Below are 21,140 nucleotides of genomic sequence, written 5' to 3'. Positions count from 1 at the left end.
AAGCCCTTCCTGCGGCAACACAAAATGAACATTTCAGTTGTAGCACCAAACATGAAGAGCGAAGGCAATTGGTATCACTGTACCGTAAACTTTTTATTATATTTTCCATAAAATTCACTTGAAAGCCAAATATGGCTAACTTTTTGTGAGTAGTGTCTATGTCTGTATGTATGTACTGTTTGTATAAAACCTCTGTCCTAATGATTATTCCAAATAAATATACTCACCAATCTTTGGAAAGAAATATATTTTTAAAAATGCAACAAAAGCATTCAGAGGTGCTTAAGAGTTTAAAATGCACTGGTTTTGTTTAAAAATGAGAAAAAAATAAAACAATAAAATGAAATCATGAAGCTGTGAAATGTGTTTTCATAATTTGAATTTGTGGTTGCAAGTTTTAAAATATTGGTTGCATGTTCTAAACAAGTATTGGTTTTAAGATTTTTTTTAAAATTTTGGTTGCAAAGTCTGGAATTCTGAATATTCTGGCTGTTCAACATGTACAATGTTCGTGTTTTGTGTTGCAAATTTGTATAGCCCATCTTTGACACTTCTCTGCCTTTCACAGGACAACACCTTTGACTAGGTTCTGAGCTTCTTGTTTCAGTGCTTGTTGTTCCTGTGGCTGCTTTAACTTGCTGGCCCTTTAACTCTTATCAGCTTGGCTTTCTGTTCCAATGTGGCTGTTTTCACTGTAAGTTGAGGGGTTTGTTGTTTTTAGTGGATAGCTCTTTCCACTGGTGGAAAGCTGGAAAGTAGGTAAGGAGGATCCTTTGGACTGTTTTGGAACCGGCTGATGGGGTTTTGGTTCTGGTTCCGGCTGAAGATCAGCGGTGCACACATAGCTGAGTTTGCTGTGGTTCACATTAATGGGCCTCGTAACGACATGAGAAGGCAGCCTGACGTCAGGAGGGGTGTCAATGGTGTCAGATGGACTTGGCACTTCCGAACGCCTTGGCAATGAGTCTGCATTCTGACATTGATGATCCCTCCTGCCTGCTCTTTGGGGTCCACCACCACCTTGCATACGTGACATATTGAGAGTATGTTTGAGTCCTGAAGAGCTTTTGGTTCATGCATGAATATCTCAAAAGAATTGATAAGCGATATGCAATGTTGAAAGGAATTTCTGAAAAACATGGGCATAGATGTTTAAACAAGCGCTTTCTCAGGCCATGACACACATACTGAAACTAAGATATGATTGAGGACATTTATAAAAACGCCCTAGAAACTATACTACTAAGAATACCAAATAGATAACCCAGAAATGAAACTGGTAAGCCTTATTAATGTAGCTAGCAGCTGTTGGAAACAGCTCACGTGTATGGTGTCGATGAGAGATGGCTTACAAGGACAGAAATAGCCATAAAAACTTCATAATTGTGTAGTCTAAAGAGATTCGGGTCTCTCTATAACCACACTGGCTAAACCCCGGTGGGATGAAAGAAGACATGGACAGGACAGCTGTTGTTGGTCGAAAAATATATTTGGACAGAAAAGGGAAGAGAAGAGAAACATACAAATAGATGGAGAGCGTGTCTGTCCGACCTCGAACGTGGTGTCATCTCAACTCCCTTAGCTTAGCTGTTCGTCGTGGCTAAACTAGCAGATCTGTTCAAAGAGATCAAAAGTCTTTGATGTGTAATGTCCTTTGCGTCAGCGCTGATTGGTTGAACGCGTGAGCGTCGCTACAAGTCCTCTCAGTGCCTTTGTTTACCAAACCTTTTTGTTCTAGGTCCTCGAACAAAAAAAGTCACAATCAGATGGCCAAAGACATATAGGAGTTAAACCTACAGTTTTTTTCTGTTCTGTCCCTCAATTATGAGTAAAAAAAGATAGGAAGAAAAAAAGCTCTAGTGTATGTTCTTTGTTTTCCAGTAGAGGTCGCTCTTGCCATGGTTATTCCTGATTGTCTCTCACAGTACAAAAGTAAAGTCACGTTTTGTTTTTTTGTGGCTTTTCCCCCGCTGTAAACACCTCGTTGCGTCTCGATGGCGTTCAACACTCACACAAATTTTATTCTCTCCCACTCTTGTTAATGTCTGAAAGCATTGCTAAAACATCATGTTAAGTAACAAATGTAATTTTTGTTGTTTATCTTTCTGTGGAACTAAAATGAATGCAGAATCGTCCTCTACAACGCGAGCATGTGGACAGATGAAAATACGTTTGAAAGTTTGTTTGTTTGGGACATTTATGGATGAAACTGTATTGAATAGATACAAAAGTGATTTCTTTTTTCTACATCTTCGTCCAATTGTAAGGGCCAGAAGGTGCAAAGTGCAACGTTCATCTGAAGACGGGCTTAAAGCACCTCAAACAGAAGTGATGTAAGCTTATGTTTTATTATTAATTATCATTTTATGTTTGAGCATCACGTTATTTCATGTTAAGCATACCTAAATTATATTCTGTTGTTTAATAATTGCTTAGACATGTTTTTATGTTGATAGGTTCTGATTGGCTGTTAAAGTAAGAGAAGCAGGAAGTGATTTTAGTTATGAGAGTTGTGTTCTCGAACGTGCTGCAGTGCAGACGTCTTTTTTTCCCCCTTTTAATAAACTGCATTAAAGGATTCCATCTCTCCTTTTGTCATTCGTAAAGTAGAGGTATCCACTAAAACCAACAAACCCCTCAACTTACATTGGTGGCAACGGTGTTGGTATGTTTTATGCAACAATTTTTTTCTTGCTAATAGCCATCTTGCTAGCCACGTGGATTTTTGCGCTCTACTGAATGGCTGCTGCTAGTCAGTATTTTGGATGAGATTTTGAGGTTTCCTGCAGTTTGTTCCCCCCCCCCCCCCCTACCTTCTTTTTGGACATTATTACCATCATTATTCAACCTTTTTCAGAATCAGAATCATCTTTATTGGCCAAGTATGTAGAACACACAAGGAATTTGTCTCCGGTATAACACGCTGCATTAGTATCATCGTAAACAACAAAATCATTGAACCATTTTAGAGTGACCAGTAGCAGTATTTGTAGTACAAGAAGAGTGACTACGTCAGTGACTGTTTAGGGAGTTAACGGCTAGAGGGAAGAAGCTGTTTAAGTGTCTACTGGATTTGGTGCGCATGGATCTGTAGCGTCTGCCTGAGGGGAGTAGCTGGAAAAGGTGGTGGGCAGGGTGCGGAGAACCCAGGAGGATTTTCCGTGCCCTTGTCTTGATTCTTGCAGTGTGCAAGTCCTCAAGAGTGGGTAGGGCGGTGCCAATGATTTTTTTCCGCCGTCCTAACTGTCCGTTGAAGTTGGATTTTGTCCTTTTTTGTGGCGGCCCCAAACCAAACCGTGATGGAAGAACACAGGATTGATTCGATGACTGCCATGTAGAACTGTCGTAGCACCTCCTGTGGCAGGCCATGCTTCCTCAGCAGCCTCAGGAAGTGCATCCTCTGCCGGGCCCTTTTCAGGATGGAGATGGTGTTGACTTCCCACTTCATGTCCTGGGAGACTATGATTCCCAGGAACTTGAAGGTCTCGACGGTTGACACAGGGCGGTTGGATAGTGTGAGGGGCAACTGAAGAATGTTTCCTGAAGTCCACGATCATCTCTACAGTCTTGAGCGTGTTCAGCCCGAGGTTGTGTCAGCTGCACCAGAGCTCCAGCTGCTCCACTTGTTGGCGGTACGCAGACTCGTCGCCGTCTTTGATGAGACGATGACCGTGGTGTCGTCTGCGAACTTTATGAGTTTGACAGCTGGATCTGTTGAGGTGCAATCGTTTGTGTAGAGGGAGAAGAGCAGTGGAGAGAGGACACATCCCTGTGGGGCTCCAGTGCTGGTGGTGCGTGTTGATGATGTTGTTGCTCCCAGTCTCACCTGTTGTGTCCGTCCCGTCAGGAAGCTGAGGATCCACTGGCAGATCGTAGGGGACACACCGAGGTGGAGAAGTTTGGGGGTGAGGAGTTCCGGGATGATGGTGTTGAACGCAGAGCTGAAATCCACAAACAGAATCCTTGCGTAGGTCCCTGTGCTGTCGAGGTGCTCGAGGATGTAGTGCAGACCTATGTTGACTGCGTCTTCCACAGACCTGTTTGCCCGGTAGGCAAACTGGAGAGGGTCCAGCAGGGGTCCGGTGACGTTCTTTAGGTGGGTCAGCACAAGGCGTTCAAAGGACTTCATGACCACAGACGTCAGGGCGACAGGCCTATAGTCGTTCAGTTCCGATGTTGCCGATTTCTTGGGAACTGGGATGATGGTAGACTGTTTGAAGCAGGATGGGATCTCACACAGCTCCAGGGATCTGTTGAAGATTTGTGTGAAGACCGGAGCCAGCTGGTCAGCACAGACGTTCAGGCAGGAGGGGGACAATTTTTGTATTGTAATTTTTGCAGCTTTCTTGATCTTCTGCTGCTTGAAGAGCCGTCTCACGTCCTGTTCGTGGATCTGTAGTGGAGAAAAAGAGGGTGGCGGGGTAGATAGAGTGGTTTCTGGTAGAGGTGGGTGTGTGTGGGAAATGGGGGTGTCCTTTTCAAATTGGCAGAAAAACATGTTTAGTTCATTAGCAAGACCCTTATTGTTCACTGTTTGGGGGGATGGCATTCTATAGTTAGTGATTGCTTTCAGGCCATTCCATACAGATGCAGAGTCTGGTTTTTCAGCCTCTCTGCATAGCTTCTCTTAGCGATGTTAATTTCCTTTGTCAATTGGTTTCGGGCGTGTTTGTACAGTGCCCGATCTCCACTTCTAAATGCGGCCTCTTTCTCTTTCCTGAGTTGCCTGAGTTTGGGAGTAAACCATGGCTTGTTATTGTTGAAGGAGCGGAAGGACTTCGTTGGTACACACATGTCCTCACAGCAACTGATGTATGATGTTACAGTGTCTGTGTATTCATCCAGTGTGCCTGTTGAAGTTTCAAAGACGCCCCAATCAGTGCAGTCTAAGCATTCTTGTAGAGCTAGCTTTGCTTCATCTGTCCATTTTTTCACAGTCTTAACAACCGGTTTAACACATTTGAGTTTCTGTCTGTATGTAGGTATTAAGTGGATTGAATTGTGGTCAGAAAGACCCAATGCTGCACGGGCGATGAATTTTTGATTGTTGTATAGCAGTGGTCTAGAATGTTGCCTTCTCTGGTGAAACAGTCGATGTGCTGCTTATATCTGGGAAGTTCACGGCTCTATTAAAATCGCCCAAAATCATCAGGGGTGACTCTGGGTATTTTAGTTCGAGTTTGTTTACTTGTACGGCTAGCGTTTGTATCGCCGTGTTAGCGTTAGCTTGTGGCGCAATGTAAACACCGACTAGTAAAAAGGAGGTGAACTCACATGGTGAGTAGAATGGCTTGCAGTTTAAAGACAGCGACTCCAGGTCCAGGCTGCAGTGTGCGTCGAGCTTCGTGACATCAGTGCACCATTCTTTGTTGATATAGAAGCAAATCCCACCACCTTTCGATTTCCCTGATAGCTCCGTGTCGCGGTCGGCTCGGAGAAGGCGGAAGCCGGGTAGATGTAGCGTGGAATCCGGGTGGCGGTCACTGAGCCAGGTTTCAGTGAAGCAGTGCGCAGCAGAACGTGCAAAGGTTTTGTTGGTCTTTGTGAGGAGAAGAAGTTCATCCATCTTGTTTGGCAGAGATCGTCGATTAGCAAGATGGATCGATGGGAGCGGGGTTCGAAATCCACGCTGCCGGAGGTTGACGAGCACGCCGGCTCGCTTCCCCCTCCTCCGGCGGCGTTTCCATGCTCCGTACAGCGCACCGCTCCGCTCGCGATTAGCTCCGAAAAACCTTGTGGATTTTCGTGTGCTGGTGAAAAAAGACCGAGCGTAGACTCCCCAATGCGCTGCAACTTTTCCCTCGTGTAAGTAAGCCGCTCAGGGTCGCCAAAAACTAACGAAAATGACAAAAACAGGGATAATACTAGGGAGCGTGTGACCGAGGCTGCCATACCTGCCGGCGCCTGATGACGGGTCATTTGAGCTCACCATGCCCGATACTAAGACGTCCATGAGTCAACCCGCTGAAATGGTTTGTTCTACTGCTACTGATATGGCTACTGTGACTGTTACTCCACCACGACGCCTCAACATTGATTTACCACCAGTTTTTGAAGATGATGGGACTGTGTCCTTTACCAGCTGGTCTCAACGTTTTGAGGTGTCTATGCAAGCCATGTACAACCAACCATCCGCTGACCTGCCATCTGTGCTGGCTTCAGTTTTACCAACAAGGTTAGCTGAGGCTGCATTTCTGTACTGGGATAGCCTTTCCCCCACAGTCAAGGAGGACTACGGGGCTGTCAAGAAGAGGCTTCAGGATGTTTTTGGTCTTGACCACTCCCTGACATTTTTCCAAACCCATGTCAATGCTCGTCCCCGCAAGCCCGGCGAAAGCCTTGAGGTGTACAGTGCTGACATCACGTGCCTCGTTATGGAAGCCTTCCCTGACTACGGCCGTGTAGTGCAGAAAGGAGAGAAGTTTTGTCGCTTCGTGGCTGGTTTGGACCCTGCCCTGCAAGAAAAGATCTACGAGATGGGAGCGGCAGACCTTGATGAAGCCCTCGTTGTTGCTGGATGCTGTGAAAGAGCACGTGCAGCACTGAACCTTCATGCTTCATACCCACCTATGCAGGCTATGGACCAGGTGTCAATGATATGTTCTGATGCTGCTTCTGATAAACTTCTAAAAGCAATTGAACAACCGGCACTTAAAGTGAGTAACCTACAGAGTGACGTCCGCCAGCTACAGGAGGAGAACACCTACTTCAGCCGGCGCTTTGACCACCGGGCCAGTCACCATTTTCCATCCGACCATTGTGATGAATGCCAAACCAGAGCCTACTATTCACCTGACAGACGCTACGGTCAAACTCCGGAGTTCCATCGCAGGCACCATCCAGACTCACCTGAGGTCTGACAAAGCAGACGTGATTGGATCTCTGATGATGACCGCCACCACCTCCATTCCCCAAGTAGATGCAGCGGGAACTCACAGGAGGATACAAGACACCATCATTCTGCTGATAGTACATCACAGGACTGGACTGTGATCCACAGAGAAGAACATCAATGTCAGAATGCAGACTCATTGCCAAGGCGTTCAGAAGTGCCAAGTCCATCTGACACCATTGACACCCCTCCTGACGTCAGGCTGCCTTCTCATGTCGTTACGAGGCCCATTAATGTGAACCACAGCAAACTCAGCTATGTGTGCACTGCTGATCTTCAGCCGGAACCAGAACCAAAACCCCATCAGCCGGTTCCAAAACAGTCCAAAGGATCCTCCTTACCTACTTTCCAGCTTTCCACCAGTGGAAAGAGCTATCCACTAAAAACAACAAACCCCTCAACTTACAGTGAAAACAGCCACATTGGAACAGAAAGCCAAGCTGATAAGAGTTAAAGGGCCAGCAAGTTAAAGCAGCCACAGGAACAACAAGCACTGAAACAAGAAGCTCAGAACCTAGTCAAAGGTGTTGTCCTGTGAAAGGCAGAGAAGTGTCAAAGATGGGCTATACAAATTTGCAACACAAAACACGAACATTGTACATGTTGAACAGCCAGAATATTCAGAATTCCAGACTTCCAGTGCATTTTAAACTCTTAAGCACCTCTGAATGCTTTGGTTGCATTTTTAAAAATATATTTCTTTCCAAAGTTTGGTGAGTATATTTATTTGGAATAATCATTAGGACAGAGGTTTTATACATACAGTACATACATACAGACATAGACACTACTCACAAAAAGTTAGCCATATTTGGCTTTCAAGTGAATTTTATGGAAAATATAATAAAAAGTTTACGGTACAGTGATACCAATTGCCTTCGCTCTTCATGTTTGGTGCTACAACTGAAATGTTCATTTTGTGTTGCCGCAGGAAGGGCTTACTCTGCCAACAGGTTATGGGCACAAAGAAACTCAGTCGTGCAGCAGCATGTTTCCACTGGTATGTCGTGAAGATAGCATGTTGCTAGCACCATGAGCGGACGAGCCGACGCGAGGCACAGCAGTCGCTGGTTGTGGCTCCTGTTTGATGGAGATGAGAAGAAATATGAAATATGGGAGGTGAAATTGTTGTGCCACCTTCGTTTGGAAGGTTTGGCACTTCAGTTTCAGGACAATAAAAGTTTGGTGCTGGTCATGCGGGAAGCTGCCGACGACAGGTGAAGAGCCTTGCACATTCTGAGAACAATTATCAAGTCTAACTATGATCAAGCTTCATAAGCCTCGGCACAGAATTAACTTCACTCCAGAAGTTAGAGAGTGATGGAGTAGGTGATCCGGGCGCAAACCACAATCATAGTATTAAGTAATGCTGGTGAGCGATGTTGTTGAAAGGTTCGTCGGAGGCCCTCAAACCATTTGCAATCCATATCACACAGGGTGATGAGAGAATATTTTTTGCTGAGTTCAAAACAAAGTTGCGCAGCTACAAGCACACAGAGAAGATGTGCGAAGCAGCAACAGATGACAACGTGATGAGCGTGTGCCAGGAGAGAGGAAGACCTGCAGTGGCAGGTGACTGGGGAGCCGAGAGAGCGGCAGCCGAAATGGTGTGTCTGAAATGCGGCATGAAGGGACACCTGGCCAGAGCCTGCCAGCGTAAACTGTGGTGCAGCCACTGCAAGAGCAACACACACCGGGACACGACCTGCAGACAGAACCATCGGCGGAACCGAGACGATGCACACCGGGTGTCCTGGGAGACGGCTGATCAGGACAGGGAGTATGTCGTCCCAGTGAGCGAGGGAGCTGCAGGAGTGGACCGAAGGGTCCTGATGGTCAACTGAAGGGCCACCTCGCACATCATCAAAGTTTAAAAGGTTTGACAATGGGTTCCAGGGCAAGGCACACTGCGTGGAGCTGGCAGACGGCACGCGATGCAAGGGCCCAACTGCAGAAGGACTCAGAAACTCATGGAATGCACAAACTGATTGCGGTTGGTTGGTGTAGCAGGGGTGCCCATTACGTCGATCAGGGACTGGTCCCAAATCGATCCGAGGTGTGTAGAGGGGAACCCCCCCCCCCCCCAAAACATTTGTGTCTCTGTGCATGTCATTAATAAATTTTTTGTGTTAATGCACATTGTAATAATTCTATCAGTTTCACTTTCACAAAGAGTATTTAAAAAAGAAACGATAATAAAGCGTCATCTTTAACCTACGGTGGCATGTGACTGCTTCACTGGAATTTGTTCGCGCTCAGCTGTCTGCAGTTGCAGCTTGTGCTCAGATTTGTTGCGCTAATCTTTTATCGTTATCATTATTCTCATTCAGAGTTTGTACAATTCACCAAGAGGACGGGCAAAGAATCGTAATCTGGAGGGCCGAGAGAAGCATTTTAAAACGGTACGCGTGAGCTACGATAGTTAACAGGCTGCAAAAGTGCATCACATGCCTCAGCATCAGGCTGTTGCTCATCATGGCATGCATGTGTATGTGCGTGGATGCGTGCGTATGCGCGCATGCGCGGAAACGGGTCAATCCTGGGAGGTTGGTTGATCGAAAAGTAGATCTTCGGTCAAAAATGTTTGGACACCCCTGTTAGCGACACACAAAGCCAGTGACGTGCTGCCATTTCAACCCGAGGGACTTGACCGGCACACATCCTGCCGACGGCCGGACTCCATTCACTTGTTACACAGAGTGGGAAGTTACTGGAGCAAACCACCCTGCCTTCCGATGAGTAAGGGGTGATGTTAATGACTATATTCATGAATATATATATATATACAGTATATATACTGTATATACATACATACACGGGGGTTTTTTTCCAGAGGCAGTCCAAAATATCAGCAAATGAATGAGTTTTAAAGCACATCTGGACACAATTTAGCATGGCCCCCAAATCAACTCAACTGTATTTATGGAGCACTTTCAAACTTTGAAAACAAATTTTCAAATCAAGACATGTATTGCAGTCTCATTATTATTGCAGTCCTGAAAATCTGGACTCACCCCCACTCACCCATTTTTAATATGCTTATATTTATATTTTATATTTATTTACATACTTTTTGTCTTCTACTTTCTCCCTTTCATAATTTTGCTGCTGTAAATTGGGAATTTTTCCATTGTGAGACAAATATACAGTAATCCCTCGTTTATCGAGGTTAATGGGGACCAAAACCACCAGCGATAAACGAAAACCCGCAAAGTAGCGACCAATTAACATATACAGAAAAAAAGAAAATGCCCCACGTGGGCCTTTGTGCTTGAGCAGAGCACACTAATTCCAGACTTCCAGTGCATTTTAAACTCTTAAGCACCTCTGAATGCTTTGGTTGCATTTTTAAAAATATATTTCTTTCCAAAGATTGGTGAGTATATTTATTTGGAATAATCATTAGGACAGAGGTTTTATACATACAGTACATACATACAGACATAGACACTACTCACAAAAAGTTAGCCATATTTGGCTTTCAAGTGAATTTTATGGAAAATATAAAAGGTTTACGGTACAGTGATACCATGAAAGGACATTTTAGTATAAGGATGCTCTGGTGATTTCCTCATCTCAAGCAATTCATTGAAGCAAACGTTAACAACAGTGATTTACAACCACAACAAAAATGTCTTTGACTCATCATAAGCTTTTGAGCATCAATTACAGCTTGACATCTGATGCAGTTCACAAGTCAACGTATTGTCTGCTGAGTTATGGCATCCCACTCTTCTTGAAGGGCAGCCCCCACATCATTGAGGTTCTGGGGTGCAGAGTTTCAACCGTCTACACGGCGACTCAGCTGAACCCACAGGTTTTCAATCGGATTCAGGTCTGGAGAAAGTGCATCACTGGATTAATGTTATTCAGGTAGTATGGGCTTGTTCCAAAGCATAGGACAGTTTTGTACCGATTAGACACACCTGCCCACACTGTAACACCACCACCCCCAAGAGTTTGTCTCGTGACAAGAGTGGCTGATGCATAGCGCTCTCCTTGATCTCTCCAACATTGTTGGCAGCCACCATTTCTGCGTTACGTGAATCGCCTCTCATCAGAGAACAGCACTGAGACCCACCTCGTCCAGTGTAAATGCTCCCTGGGCCGCGCAATATGCTCATGCCTGGTGGTGTGGTCAGGTACCCTTTTCAGGTCATCTAGCACGCAGACCACGCTGATGTAAACTTTTTCGAATGGGCTGACGTGGCAATTGGGTGCCTCTCACCTCCCTTGAACGTGCCTGGAGTTGAGTGGCATCCATCATTCGGTTTCTCAGGGCATTGTTCACAATGTAGCAGTCATCAGCATGGCACGTGGCCAAAGGACGTACACTTCCACATCTTTCTGTGACGCTTCCAGTCTCTTGGTATCTCTATTGCAACCTGCTGATGACACTCTGTGACACTCTAAGCTCAGTGGCCACTTCCTGTCTGAGAACATCCTGTTTGAAGCATCACCGTGGCAAGGTACTGTTCATCCATTGTTAGGCATCATCTGGGTCTCATGATGACAAAATGTGAACAGCAAGATGAGGATGACTATTTAAACACCAGCTCTAATTGAACCAGGACATTTATTGGTCGATTCAAAGATCAAACGCCTGTTTTGTATTTTACCGTTCAGTTCCTCATTAGAGAATAGCAACTTGTGCATAAATCTGATGAATTATTGTTTGTATTATTACACTCATTTTGACATAAATTATGCATAAAAAAGTGGGACATTGATCATGATGCAAGGGCACCTTTAACATAAACATAAAGGACCACAAGAAAGAAGGGAATATATGCAGCGGACCACTGCTATCCACAGTGGATAGAGACCAGGCAAGTCCAAAAATAATGAAAATTGACAAATAATTGACACCCAGTGAAATATATTGGGCGGGAAAAATAACAAGCTTGCTTTCTTTACCCCCCTGCCCCATTTCCCAAAAACACTGATAAACCCCCATTATGCATTTTACATGAAGATCTGGGGAAAATGGGGGGAACAACCCTCCCCAAAACAAAGCAAAAAAACTAAAAAAGAAAATATTAATTAATGGTTAAACTGCTGCTGCTGAGCTGTGTGCATGCAAGAGTCCCAAGAGAGAGCGAGAGAGAGATAGAGAGAGAGGGATAGAGAAAGAGGGAGAGAATGATATCTCACATCGGAGTTCCTAGAGATAAAAGCAAACATACAGCACACACCCCCATGCAAGCTATTAACAGTGGATGATGGTATTTTGATTGATCCCATGATGACAGTAGAGATGATGTTCACAACTGTTGACTAAGCATGACAGTATATTGCTTTGAGAGTCTGTATGGGTTTATTTTTCCTGTGTGTGTGTGTGTGTGTGTGTGTGTGTGTGTGTGTGTGTGTGTGCGCGTGTGTGTGTGTGTGTGTGTGTGTGTGTGTGTGTGTGTGTGTGTGTGTGTGTGTGTGTGTGTGTGTGACAAAACCTGATGCCAACCTCCCAACTTAATTTTCTCTCCCTGCATGTATTATTTCATCTTCTTCTCATGAGGCCAGTAAGACCTACACCATGTAAGAGCAACTTGCAACTGCTATGTGCCCAGTGATATCTTTTGGTTCTAATGTTTCCAAATATCACTTTTCCACTGATCTTGTTTTCTTCCTTTTGGCTTAAATTGATGCTGGGAATCATCCTCATCCTCTGTATCTTCTCCTCTAACTCCACTGATCTCAAAGTCTTCTCTGAAGACATTCAGAGATCTCTTCTTTGAACTTCCGCTTAGCCTACCACCTTTGCCTACTACTCTCTATTTTGAGCGTCTTTCTACCGAAATGGCATTTTCCCTCCTCTGCGTATCTACACTATCTCAATCTTGCCACTTTTGTTTGTTTTTCTAACCAAACCTTCCAGTCTGTACTGTTTCTGTTGAGCTCATTCTTGATCCTATCAATTCTTGTCATTCTGAGAGAGAATCTGAGCATCGTAGACTCAGCCACCTCCAGCTCTCTCACCTGCTTTTTGGTAATTGCTATCTCCAAACCATAAAACAAGGCTGGGCTCACTCCCTACCTACTGGTCTTCAGAATGCCTATAAATGTTCACATTTTGCTCCTAGAATATGAGACAGGACAGGTACATTTTTAATTACACAGACACGTTGACCATTAAATCTTTTTTTGCTTGCATTTTCCACTCATTTTAAACACTGCTTTTTACTGAGCAGGGTGAGGAGGGGCGGGAGCCAATCCCAGCAGATTTCAGGCGGAAGGCAGACTATACCCGAAACCAACAACAACTCATACCCACACCGTCATTGAGTGGGCGCCGATCCTACGCTACCCACACACAAGTCTGGCAAGACATTCTTCTCCACCCTTTGGATCAAACGATCCAAAATGTCGACAGTCAGGAAAAAATATGACTGGCACACAGCAGAGTGTAGGGCCGAAAGACTCAAACTCAAATTGCCATGAATCAGGGTTAGCCTCATGTCGCTGGCTTCGGTTAGCCCAATCGCTGCGAGAGTCATACCAGTGGCAGCGGGACCAAGGAATGGAACAAGAGCAGCGATGCGAAGTGACGATTCAAAGCCAAATTATTTTGTACTACAGTACACGGAAAACTGCATGCTCATCCATCCACCCATCCATCCATTTTCCGCCGCTTATCCAGGGTCAGGTCACGGGGGCAGCAGCTTTCGTAGGGAAGCCCAGACTTCCCTCTCCCCAGCCACTTCTTCGAGCTCTTCCCGGCGGATCTCAAGGTGTTCCCAGGCCAGCTGGGTGACCTAGTCTCTCTAGCGTGTTCTGGGTCGTCCCCAGGGTCTTCTGCCAGTGAGACATGCCCGGAACACCTCACCAGGGAGGCGTCTAGGAGGCATCCTAATCAGATGCCCGAGACACCTCATCTGGCTCCTCTCGATGTGGAGGAGAAGCGGCTCTACTCCGAGCCACTTAATTTTGGCCACTTGGATCTCGTTCTTTCGGCATGCTAATCATCGTAGGTATTTTCAGAAAACACTCACCAATACCAAGACACTTTAAAGCACAGTGTCATTACCTTCATAAACACCTCACTCTGTTTGTAGAGCCCCTTTTCCAAAACAGGAAACATTTAAAGAATTTGGTAAAAGTTGGCCTTTGTTTCCACCAAAAGATTTACCTCGGTAAAGAGATTACCCAGAGGCTTTCTCAGGACCTCTTAGCCATGACAGTCTTTCTGGGCCCTGCAGAAACTTTTGAAAGGACAGGGGAATGGGCTGCACTGAGGAACGCCATTTGGTTGGTTGAACTTGAGGGAGGGTGTGTGTGTTGTTCATGCCACCATGAGCTAGTGGTAACTGCTAATTTACCGTGTGCAGCATTGAGTAGCTGTCCTCGCTCTTCATAATATTGTAAGAATGTAGGAAAAAAACAAAAAACAAATATACATACATATATTAGAGGTGTCAAATTATCGCGTTAATTGCGATTAATTAATTACATCACATGTAGTGCGTTATTTTTTAGTCATGTTAATCTATATTTTAATCTCTGCCTTTATTGTTTCTGTAGGTGCGTTGCTTTTTTCTAATAGCCCTTTTTATGTGTTGGCTTCCTGTGTTCGAGTTGTTGAGGGTGGGGAAACAATGGTCAGTCACAGCATGAAGCGGCCATTCCAAATTTAGCCTCCCACATCAATGGAAAGCACCCAGTCGCGAATGCAGCCACAGCTAACGTTAGCACTGAAAGCGTTAGCAATACAGCAAGCGAGCCATACACCCCACGTATGAGGCATAGTTGATGTGTCCTCTGTAGACTCCTAAGTGATTGATGTTTATTTCAGCACTTTTAGTTTGTCATGATGAACAGTGTTATTTCTGAAGTGCTAACTTACAGCACTGTGATTTAAGGGTCTGTTTTATTTATTGTTTATTATCTGAAGCAAGTTCAGTGTTGAGTACTTGTATTGCTCAGAAAATTGTTCTGACTGTTTTTGATATGTTAACCGAAGCACTTTTTAAGAACCTGATGTTCTATTTTATTTTTATTTTGTAATTCTTTGGAGATTTACAAAAACAGTGATATTCCCCCTTGTGGTCAAAACTAAAGGTTGCAGGTAGGACTTTTGACTTGTGCCAAATACAGCAGAAAGTAAATGGCTAGCTGGCTGACTGCTTCTGTCCAAGTCTGCTGAAAAACAACAAAATACTTTTTCTTTTATCTTTTGATCGGCCTTGATCATGAAATGAATTTAAAATTATAATAGGGGTTTTCGCAGGAATTTCAAATGAGATTATTATTAATTACAGACCCTAATTAATTGATCGCACATTTTTTTTGATCGCCTGACAGCACTAATATGTATATATATACTGTATACACCGTATTTTCCGCACTAAAAGGCACTCTGGATTATGAGGCGCATCTTCAATGAATGGGCTATTTTTTATTTTTCTTAATTTTTTTCATATATTGGATGCACTGGATTATAAGGCGCAATCCAAAATGCATCCACTTGATGGAGCTATGCTCCTGCTGTTCACTCGAGAGGCGGTCATGACCGCCCCCGAAAAAGTAAATTCACCATTACTTAAGATTAAGATATCCTTTATTTGTCCCACACTGGGGAAATTTACAGCCTCCAGCAGCAAGAATGTAGGCAGAAAGAAGAAAGAAGAAAAAACAAACAAACACCGTTCAATTAAGTGCAATATAAATACAAAATGGATAAATCGCAGTGCTATTTACAGTTGTTTTCCACATCATTTAATTATTATTAATATTATTGTTGCTATTTTTTATTCAGCAGCCTGACAGCAGTTGGTAGGAACGAGCGTCGGTATCTCTCCTTCTTGCAGCGCGGGTGTAACAGTCTCTGGCTGAAGGAGCTACCTAGTGCTGTCAGGGCGGGCTGGAGAGGGTGGGAGGGACTGTCCATCATAGCTTTTAGCTTAGTTAGCATCCTTCTGTTGTTCAGCTCCTCCTACTTCAATGAAACTACAAAAATTGAAAATAATGCATCAAGCAGAAACACTGATTTTCATTTCAATGCAGATCCAGTCGTTCTGAAGTTGGTTACCCATAACAAGATCGTGTTTCGAGCTGGTACGGAATCATGTCTACAAGGGTTGAAGTTCTAACGGAACGCTCGTTGTGTTGCAGTTACAGATTCGTTCGTTTGTTTTGATCAACGTTTCCACAATGAAAGCACAATGCTCATCAGTGCAATTAATGGCAGCAACTGAATGAAAAAGAATTGAAAAACAATGGCATTGTAAAGAAACAAAGCAAAATGGCATTATATGAAAAAAATGGCATATGTACTTTTCGAAAATAAAAACACTTGTTTCTTTACTTTATTTGCCTTTTTTTAATCTACGAATGTGTCAGATCATTTTGCCTGACACTGAATCTATCTATCTATCTATCTATCTATCTATCTATCTATCTATATATATATATATATATATATATATATATATATTAGAGCTGTCAAACGATAAAAATATTTAATCTAATTAAAAATAACTGTCATAATTAACTCAAATTCACTAAAAATTCATCGTGATTACTCACGCATTTTTGATCGATTCTGAATTTACTTTTATATTTTTTTGTCCTATTTTTCCCCATTTTAATGCTCTCATCAACATAGAATCGTGAATCCGTTTTCTATGTGCAAAATGCAAATATTTACTGAAATAACAATTACTTGGCTTAGGGGGTTCAGTCCTATGTAGAACAGCAGTGGGGAGAGTGCATCACCTTGGTATATGCCACATTTGATGGACACTTGGGTAAGTAGCTTGCCATTGGCTTCAAGTGTGGTTTTCTACATCCTCATCAAGTTCGCAACAAAGGCTCTTAGGGTCCTGTTCACCTTATACAACTCCAAGCATTCAGTGATCCATGTATGTGGCATTAAGTCATAGGCTTTCTTGTAATCAATCCAGGCTGTGCACAGGTTGGTATGTCGGGACCTGCAGTCTTGTGCGACTGTTCTGTCAACCAGGAGCTGATGTTTGGCTCCTCTGGTATCTCTACCAATGCCCTTCTGTGCTTCGCTCATGTATTGATCCATGTGTCCACTTATCTTAGCCGCAATGATATATATACTGTATATATATATAAAATTCCTCGTCTCACCACCCCCTCGGGTGGTATCCGTCCCTCATTCAGCTCGGGTCCTCTACCAGAGGCCAGGAAGCTTGAGGGTTCTGCGCAGTATCCTTGCTGTTCCCAGCACTGCACATTTCTGGACTGAGATGTCCGATGTTGTTCCCGGGATCTGTTGCAACCACTCATCTAGTTTGGGGGTCACTGCCCCGAGTGCTCCGACCACCACAGGCACGACTGTCACCTTTACCTTCCTCTCCAGCTCCTCTCTGAGCTACGGAGCCCCTAAGGGGACATGGAAGGAAAAAAAAAAAAAGTCTTCCAAAGTATTGCGAGATCTCGCAAAGTCTTCCAAAGTATTGCGAGATCTCGCAAAGTCTTCCAAAGTATTGCGAGATCTCGCAAACTTAATTTTTAATGCTCGTTGACGTGCTTCCGGGTCATCGTACGTGCTTCCGGGTCATCGTACGTGTAACCGCAAACAACGATGGAGCGTGTTCAACCGTTCGTGAGTTTAATAGAATTTTACTTTGAAATTGGCTTGAAATACAAAGACATTAAATCTGTTCTTGATATTAAGTACGGTAACTGAAAATGGTCACGTTAAAGGCTTCCAGCGTTTCCTGGTGCCAATACCGTCAGGCAGCACTCTTGACAGTTACTTGGATGGAGCCAGCACCGCCAATCAAAGAATTGAATATTGGTGGCGGTTTCTTCGCAGCCAGTGCATGGAGTTCTGGTTATCCCTCTTCACAGACCTCAGAGACAATGGCTTCTTTGATGGTGGATTTCTGGACAAAAACATCCTACAATTTTGTTGCATGGGACTTATTCAGGTGAGTTCATACGTTCTGATAGACTCATTAATTAAATGTGTATTTTTGTATATGAGAGTGAGTTGATGGGAAAGTGTACAGGAACACGAAAGAAGGAAAGAAGATAATGGTGTGTTATCACAGGGTGAAGGTGAAGGAAAAGTGGGGAGTGGTGAGATGTGGCACACATGAGAGGGGAGGAGTGAGACAAAAAATGCAGCTTCATGCTAAAATTTGTTGCTCATAAAAGCTGATATGACTGTGCAACGCTTATTTAATCTGTCTGTATATTATTTTCAACAGGATGAGTTGGATGACACGGCCCTAGTTTGGAACAGCCATCTCATCAGGCCCTCAAAGAACATAAATGTCCCCAGTGGTCGGCCCAACGTGATGTATACGTTACCTGAACTTTATGGTACAAGGGACTTCCTCTCCCCAGTTGAAAATGAACAAGTTCAACTGTGCAAAAGCCAGTGTGTCTTTCGTTTGACCATGCCTTGTGATCCGGATGTATTTTCATTGTCTGCTTTTTTAATGGCCCAGTCCGATCTAATGTCACCAAAAGATCCATTTCAGGCTGTGAACTTGTATTTACACCTCAGAGAGGCTCTCACTGCTACTCTTTAAGATAATAAAACTTTATCTGCTGTTTTTCTTCCTGTATAAGGACAACATATTTGATCTACAATATAAAATGTTTGTTTGTCAAAGCATTATTGGTGTAAATAAACATTCTTTCTTGGTTGCTGACTTTATCCACAAATACTTAACCAACGTGGATGCTGAAGAGTATTCCTGCATAATTGTACATCATCCCAATTGAATTTTCACCTGCCTGTAAATGATGACTACGTAATTGTCACTCCTCACTTTCGACAGCAGGTGGTTTCTTGTGTTTAAAAAAACTGTTAAGAATTATTTGGAACACATTTTATTCACATTGACAAATTCTTACAAACATCAATCTCAAAATTGTGAGTCTTTTCAGCAGAAACATTTTTAAGTCGTGCCATTCTCTCATCATGGTTTTGGAGCACACTTGGAGATCCACCCAGTACACATTTTTTCCTCGATCTTATTTAGTCTCTCATTCTTTGGAGGCCTTTAACGTGACCATTTTCAGTCCCAAGATCAGCTCGAACGATTCGAGGAACACCCCCCAAACGGTGACTAACGTCGATGTAGTAACCTCCAATCAACTTCGGGTCACTACTTGTTATGTAGGCATTGAGCCACATTATTTTCCTTGAAAAACCATCAATAGCCCCATTGATACAAATTCCAAATTGCTTCAGTTTGTCATAGGAGTCCATGTGCCATATAAAATTTGGCCCTTTGGAGAAGTAGTTTCGCCGTCTCCGACGTCTTGCTTGCCTTAACGACACTCCTCTCGGATCCAACTCTTTCAGGACCAGACGAACGTCCTCTTTCCTGACAAGAAGTCCATATTCTCTGCACTTACTGTACATCCACCTGTAACCGTGTAGTTGTCCGGAATGCTGCAATTGGTTGCGAATGAAGTCAATCAGGACTCCCAAGTCATTGAACGTTTTTCGACGAAATAGTCCTCTTTGGTTCAACACTCGCTTCAAATGTCTTTCGCTTATTTGGAAACCGTACTTAATATCAAGAACAGATTTAATGTCTTTGTATTTCAAGCCAATTTCAAAGTAAAATTCTATTAAACTCACGAACGGTTGAACACGCTCCATCATTGTTGTTTGCGGTTACACGTACGATGACCCGGAAGCACGTCAACGAGCATTTAAAAATAAAGAAAGAAAGATTGCGAGATCTCGCAATACTTTGGAATACTTTGCGAGAGCTCGCAAAGTACTTTGCGAGCTCTCGCAATACTTTGGAATACTTTGCGAGATCTCGCATTACTTTGCGAGATCTCGCAAAGTTTTATTTTTTTTTCCTTCCATGTCCCCTTAGGGGCTCCGTACTGAGCCCTTGGTATTTCTCGAGTTTCTCGTGTTCCTTCTTTCTGATGTTTCCATCACTTGGGACCGCTACATACACTACAGCGGCTTTCCTCTGCCCTTTATCTATGATCACGATATCTGGTTGGTTCGCCATTACCATCTTGTCAGTCTGGATCTGGAAGTCCCACAGGATCTATATATACATATATATATGTGGCGGCTGGATAGCTCAGTTGGTAAGGCATCGGTTTGGCGTACGGGAGAATCCCGCTTGGGGCAAAAATGAGCACAAAACACCATCCAGTGTGGGTCCTTGGGCAAGATCCTTCACGCTAATGCCTACCTCATACAATGATGAGAAACAATAAAATGAATGACACGCCGGCTCAGACGTCGCCCGGCCAAACAAGGTCTGCGTCAGGTGCTGGGGAACCAGAGCACCTTGACGAAAAATGGGCTACTGGAACAAAGCGGAGATGGGCGAGATGCGATAACATGGCTCTGTTGGAATGCTACTACTCACGCAACCCTAGTAAGAGGGGTTACATGCAGAGAATGTGAACCCAGTTACCATAACAGTGGCAGACATACAGGAAAGAGTCTCAGATATGAAGAACAGGACAGCACCAGGCCCGGACATGGTCCACACCTACTGGCTAAAGAAACTCACAACACTCCATGAGCGCCTAGCAGCACAAATGAACCAGCTGCTGAGGGATGGGACTCACCCAGGATGGCTAACCGAAGGGCGAACGATACTGATCATGAATGATCCCTCAAAGGGTGCAGTCCCATCCAACTATCGAATCCAACATCCAATAACCTGTCTCTCCACAACATGGAAGCTCATGTCATCACTCTCCCCACTGCTCTTCTATGTAGGACTGAACCCCCGAAGCCAAATAATCACCAAGACAGACTATGGATACCGCCTCAGAAATGGAGCTATGATCAGTCACCTCCTCTACATGGATGACATAAAACTGTATGCTAAGAGCGAAAGGGACATCGACTCCCTGATCCACACAACCAGGATCTACAGCAGTGACATCGGGATGTCATTTGGGCTTGACAAATGGTGATTTGATGGTGACTAAGAGAGGAAAGGTCGTCCGCACTGAAGGGGTCTCACTCCCTGAAGGAACAATAGCAGACATTGAGTACAGCTACAAGTACCTCGGTGTACCACAAGCCAATTGCAACCTCGAACTGGCAACAAGGAAAGCGGCTACGGCCAAATACCTCCAGCGAGTGAGGCAAGTCCTAAGAAGCCAGCTCAATGGCAAAAATAAGACCCGGGCAATAAACAGCTATGTCCTGCCAGTGATCAGATACCCTGCAGGAATCATAAGGTGGCCAAAGGAAGAGATTCAGACCACGGACGTTAAGACCCGAAAGCTCCTAACCATGCATGGAGGGTTCCATCCCAAATCCAGCACC

General features: G+C 44.1%; 1 protein-coding gene and 1 pseudogene across 1 annotated transcript; one reads left to right on the top strand and one right to left on the bottom strand.

The window, feature by feature from the left end:
* Nucleotides 1–11,008: 11,008 nt before the first annotated feature.
* On the top strand, nt 11,009–18,527 carry LOC147207091 (uncharacterized). The gene is made up of 3 exons (XM_086106442.1): nt 11,009–11,034; nt 17,535–17,790; nt 18,073–18,527. The coding sequence occupies exons 1-3, from the start codon at nt 11,009–11,011 to the stop codon at nt 18,397–18,399; spliced, it is 609 nt and encodes a 202-aa protein (XP_085962568.1). The 3' UTR covers nt 18,400–18,527.
* A 168-nt stretch (nt 18,528–18,695) lies between these two features.
* On the bottom strand, nt 18,696–19,526 carry LOC147207090 (uncharacterized; annotated as a pseudogene).
* Between the last annotated feature and the right edge of the window lie 1,614 nt (nt 19,527–21,140).

Source organism: Hippocampus guttulatus, chromosome 3, assembly GCF_054856545.1.
Source record: "Hippocampus guttulatus isolate MCC_2025c chromosome 3, RoL_Hgut_1.0, whole genome shotgun sequence".
NCBI lineage: Eukaryota > Metazoa > Chordata > Actinopteri > Syngnathiformes > Syngnathidae > Hippocampus > Hippocampus guttulatus.
Note: the sequence above shows the minus strand (reverse complement) of the source record. Positions and strands in the feature narration are given on the sequence as shown.

Coding starts and splice junctions, on each gene's coding strand:
- LOC147207091 (XM_086106442.1), top strand. CDS start 11,009: ATGCTCATGCCTGGTGGTGTGGTCAG. Junction 11,035..17,534: donor ATGCCTGGTGGTGTGGTCAG/GTACCCTTTTCA, acceptor CTTGATATTAAG/TACGGTAACTGAAAATGGTC. Junction 17,791..18,072: donor GTTGCATGGGACTTATTCAG/GTGAGTTCATAC, acceptor TATTTTCAACAG/GATGAGTTGGATGACACGGC.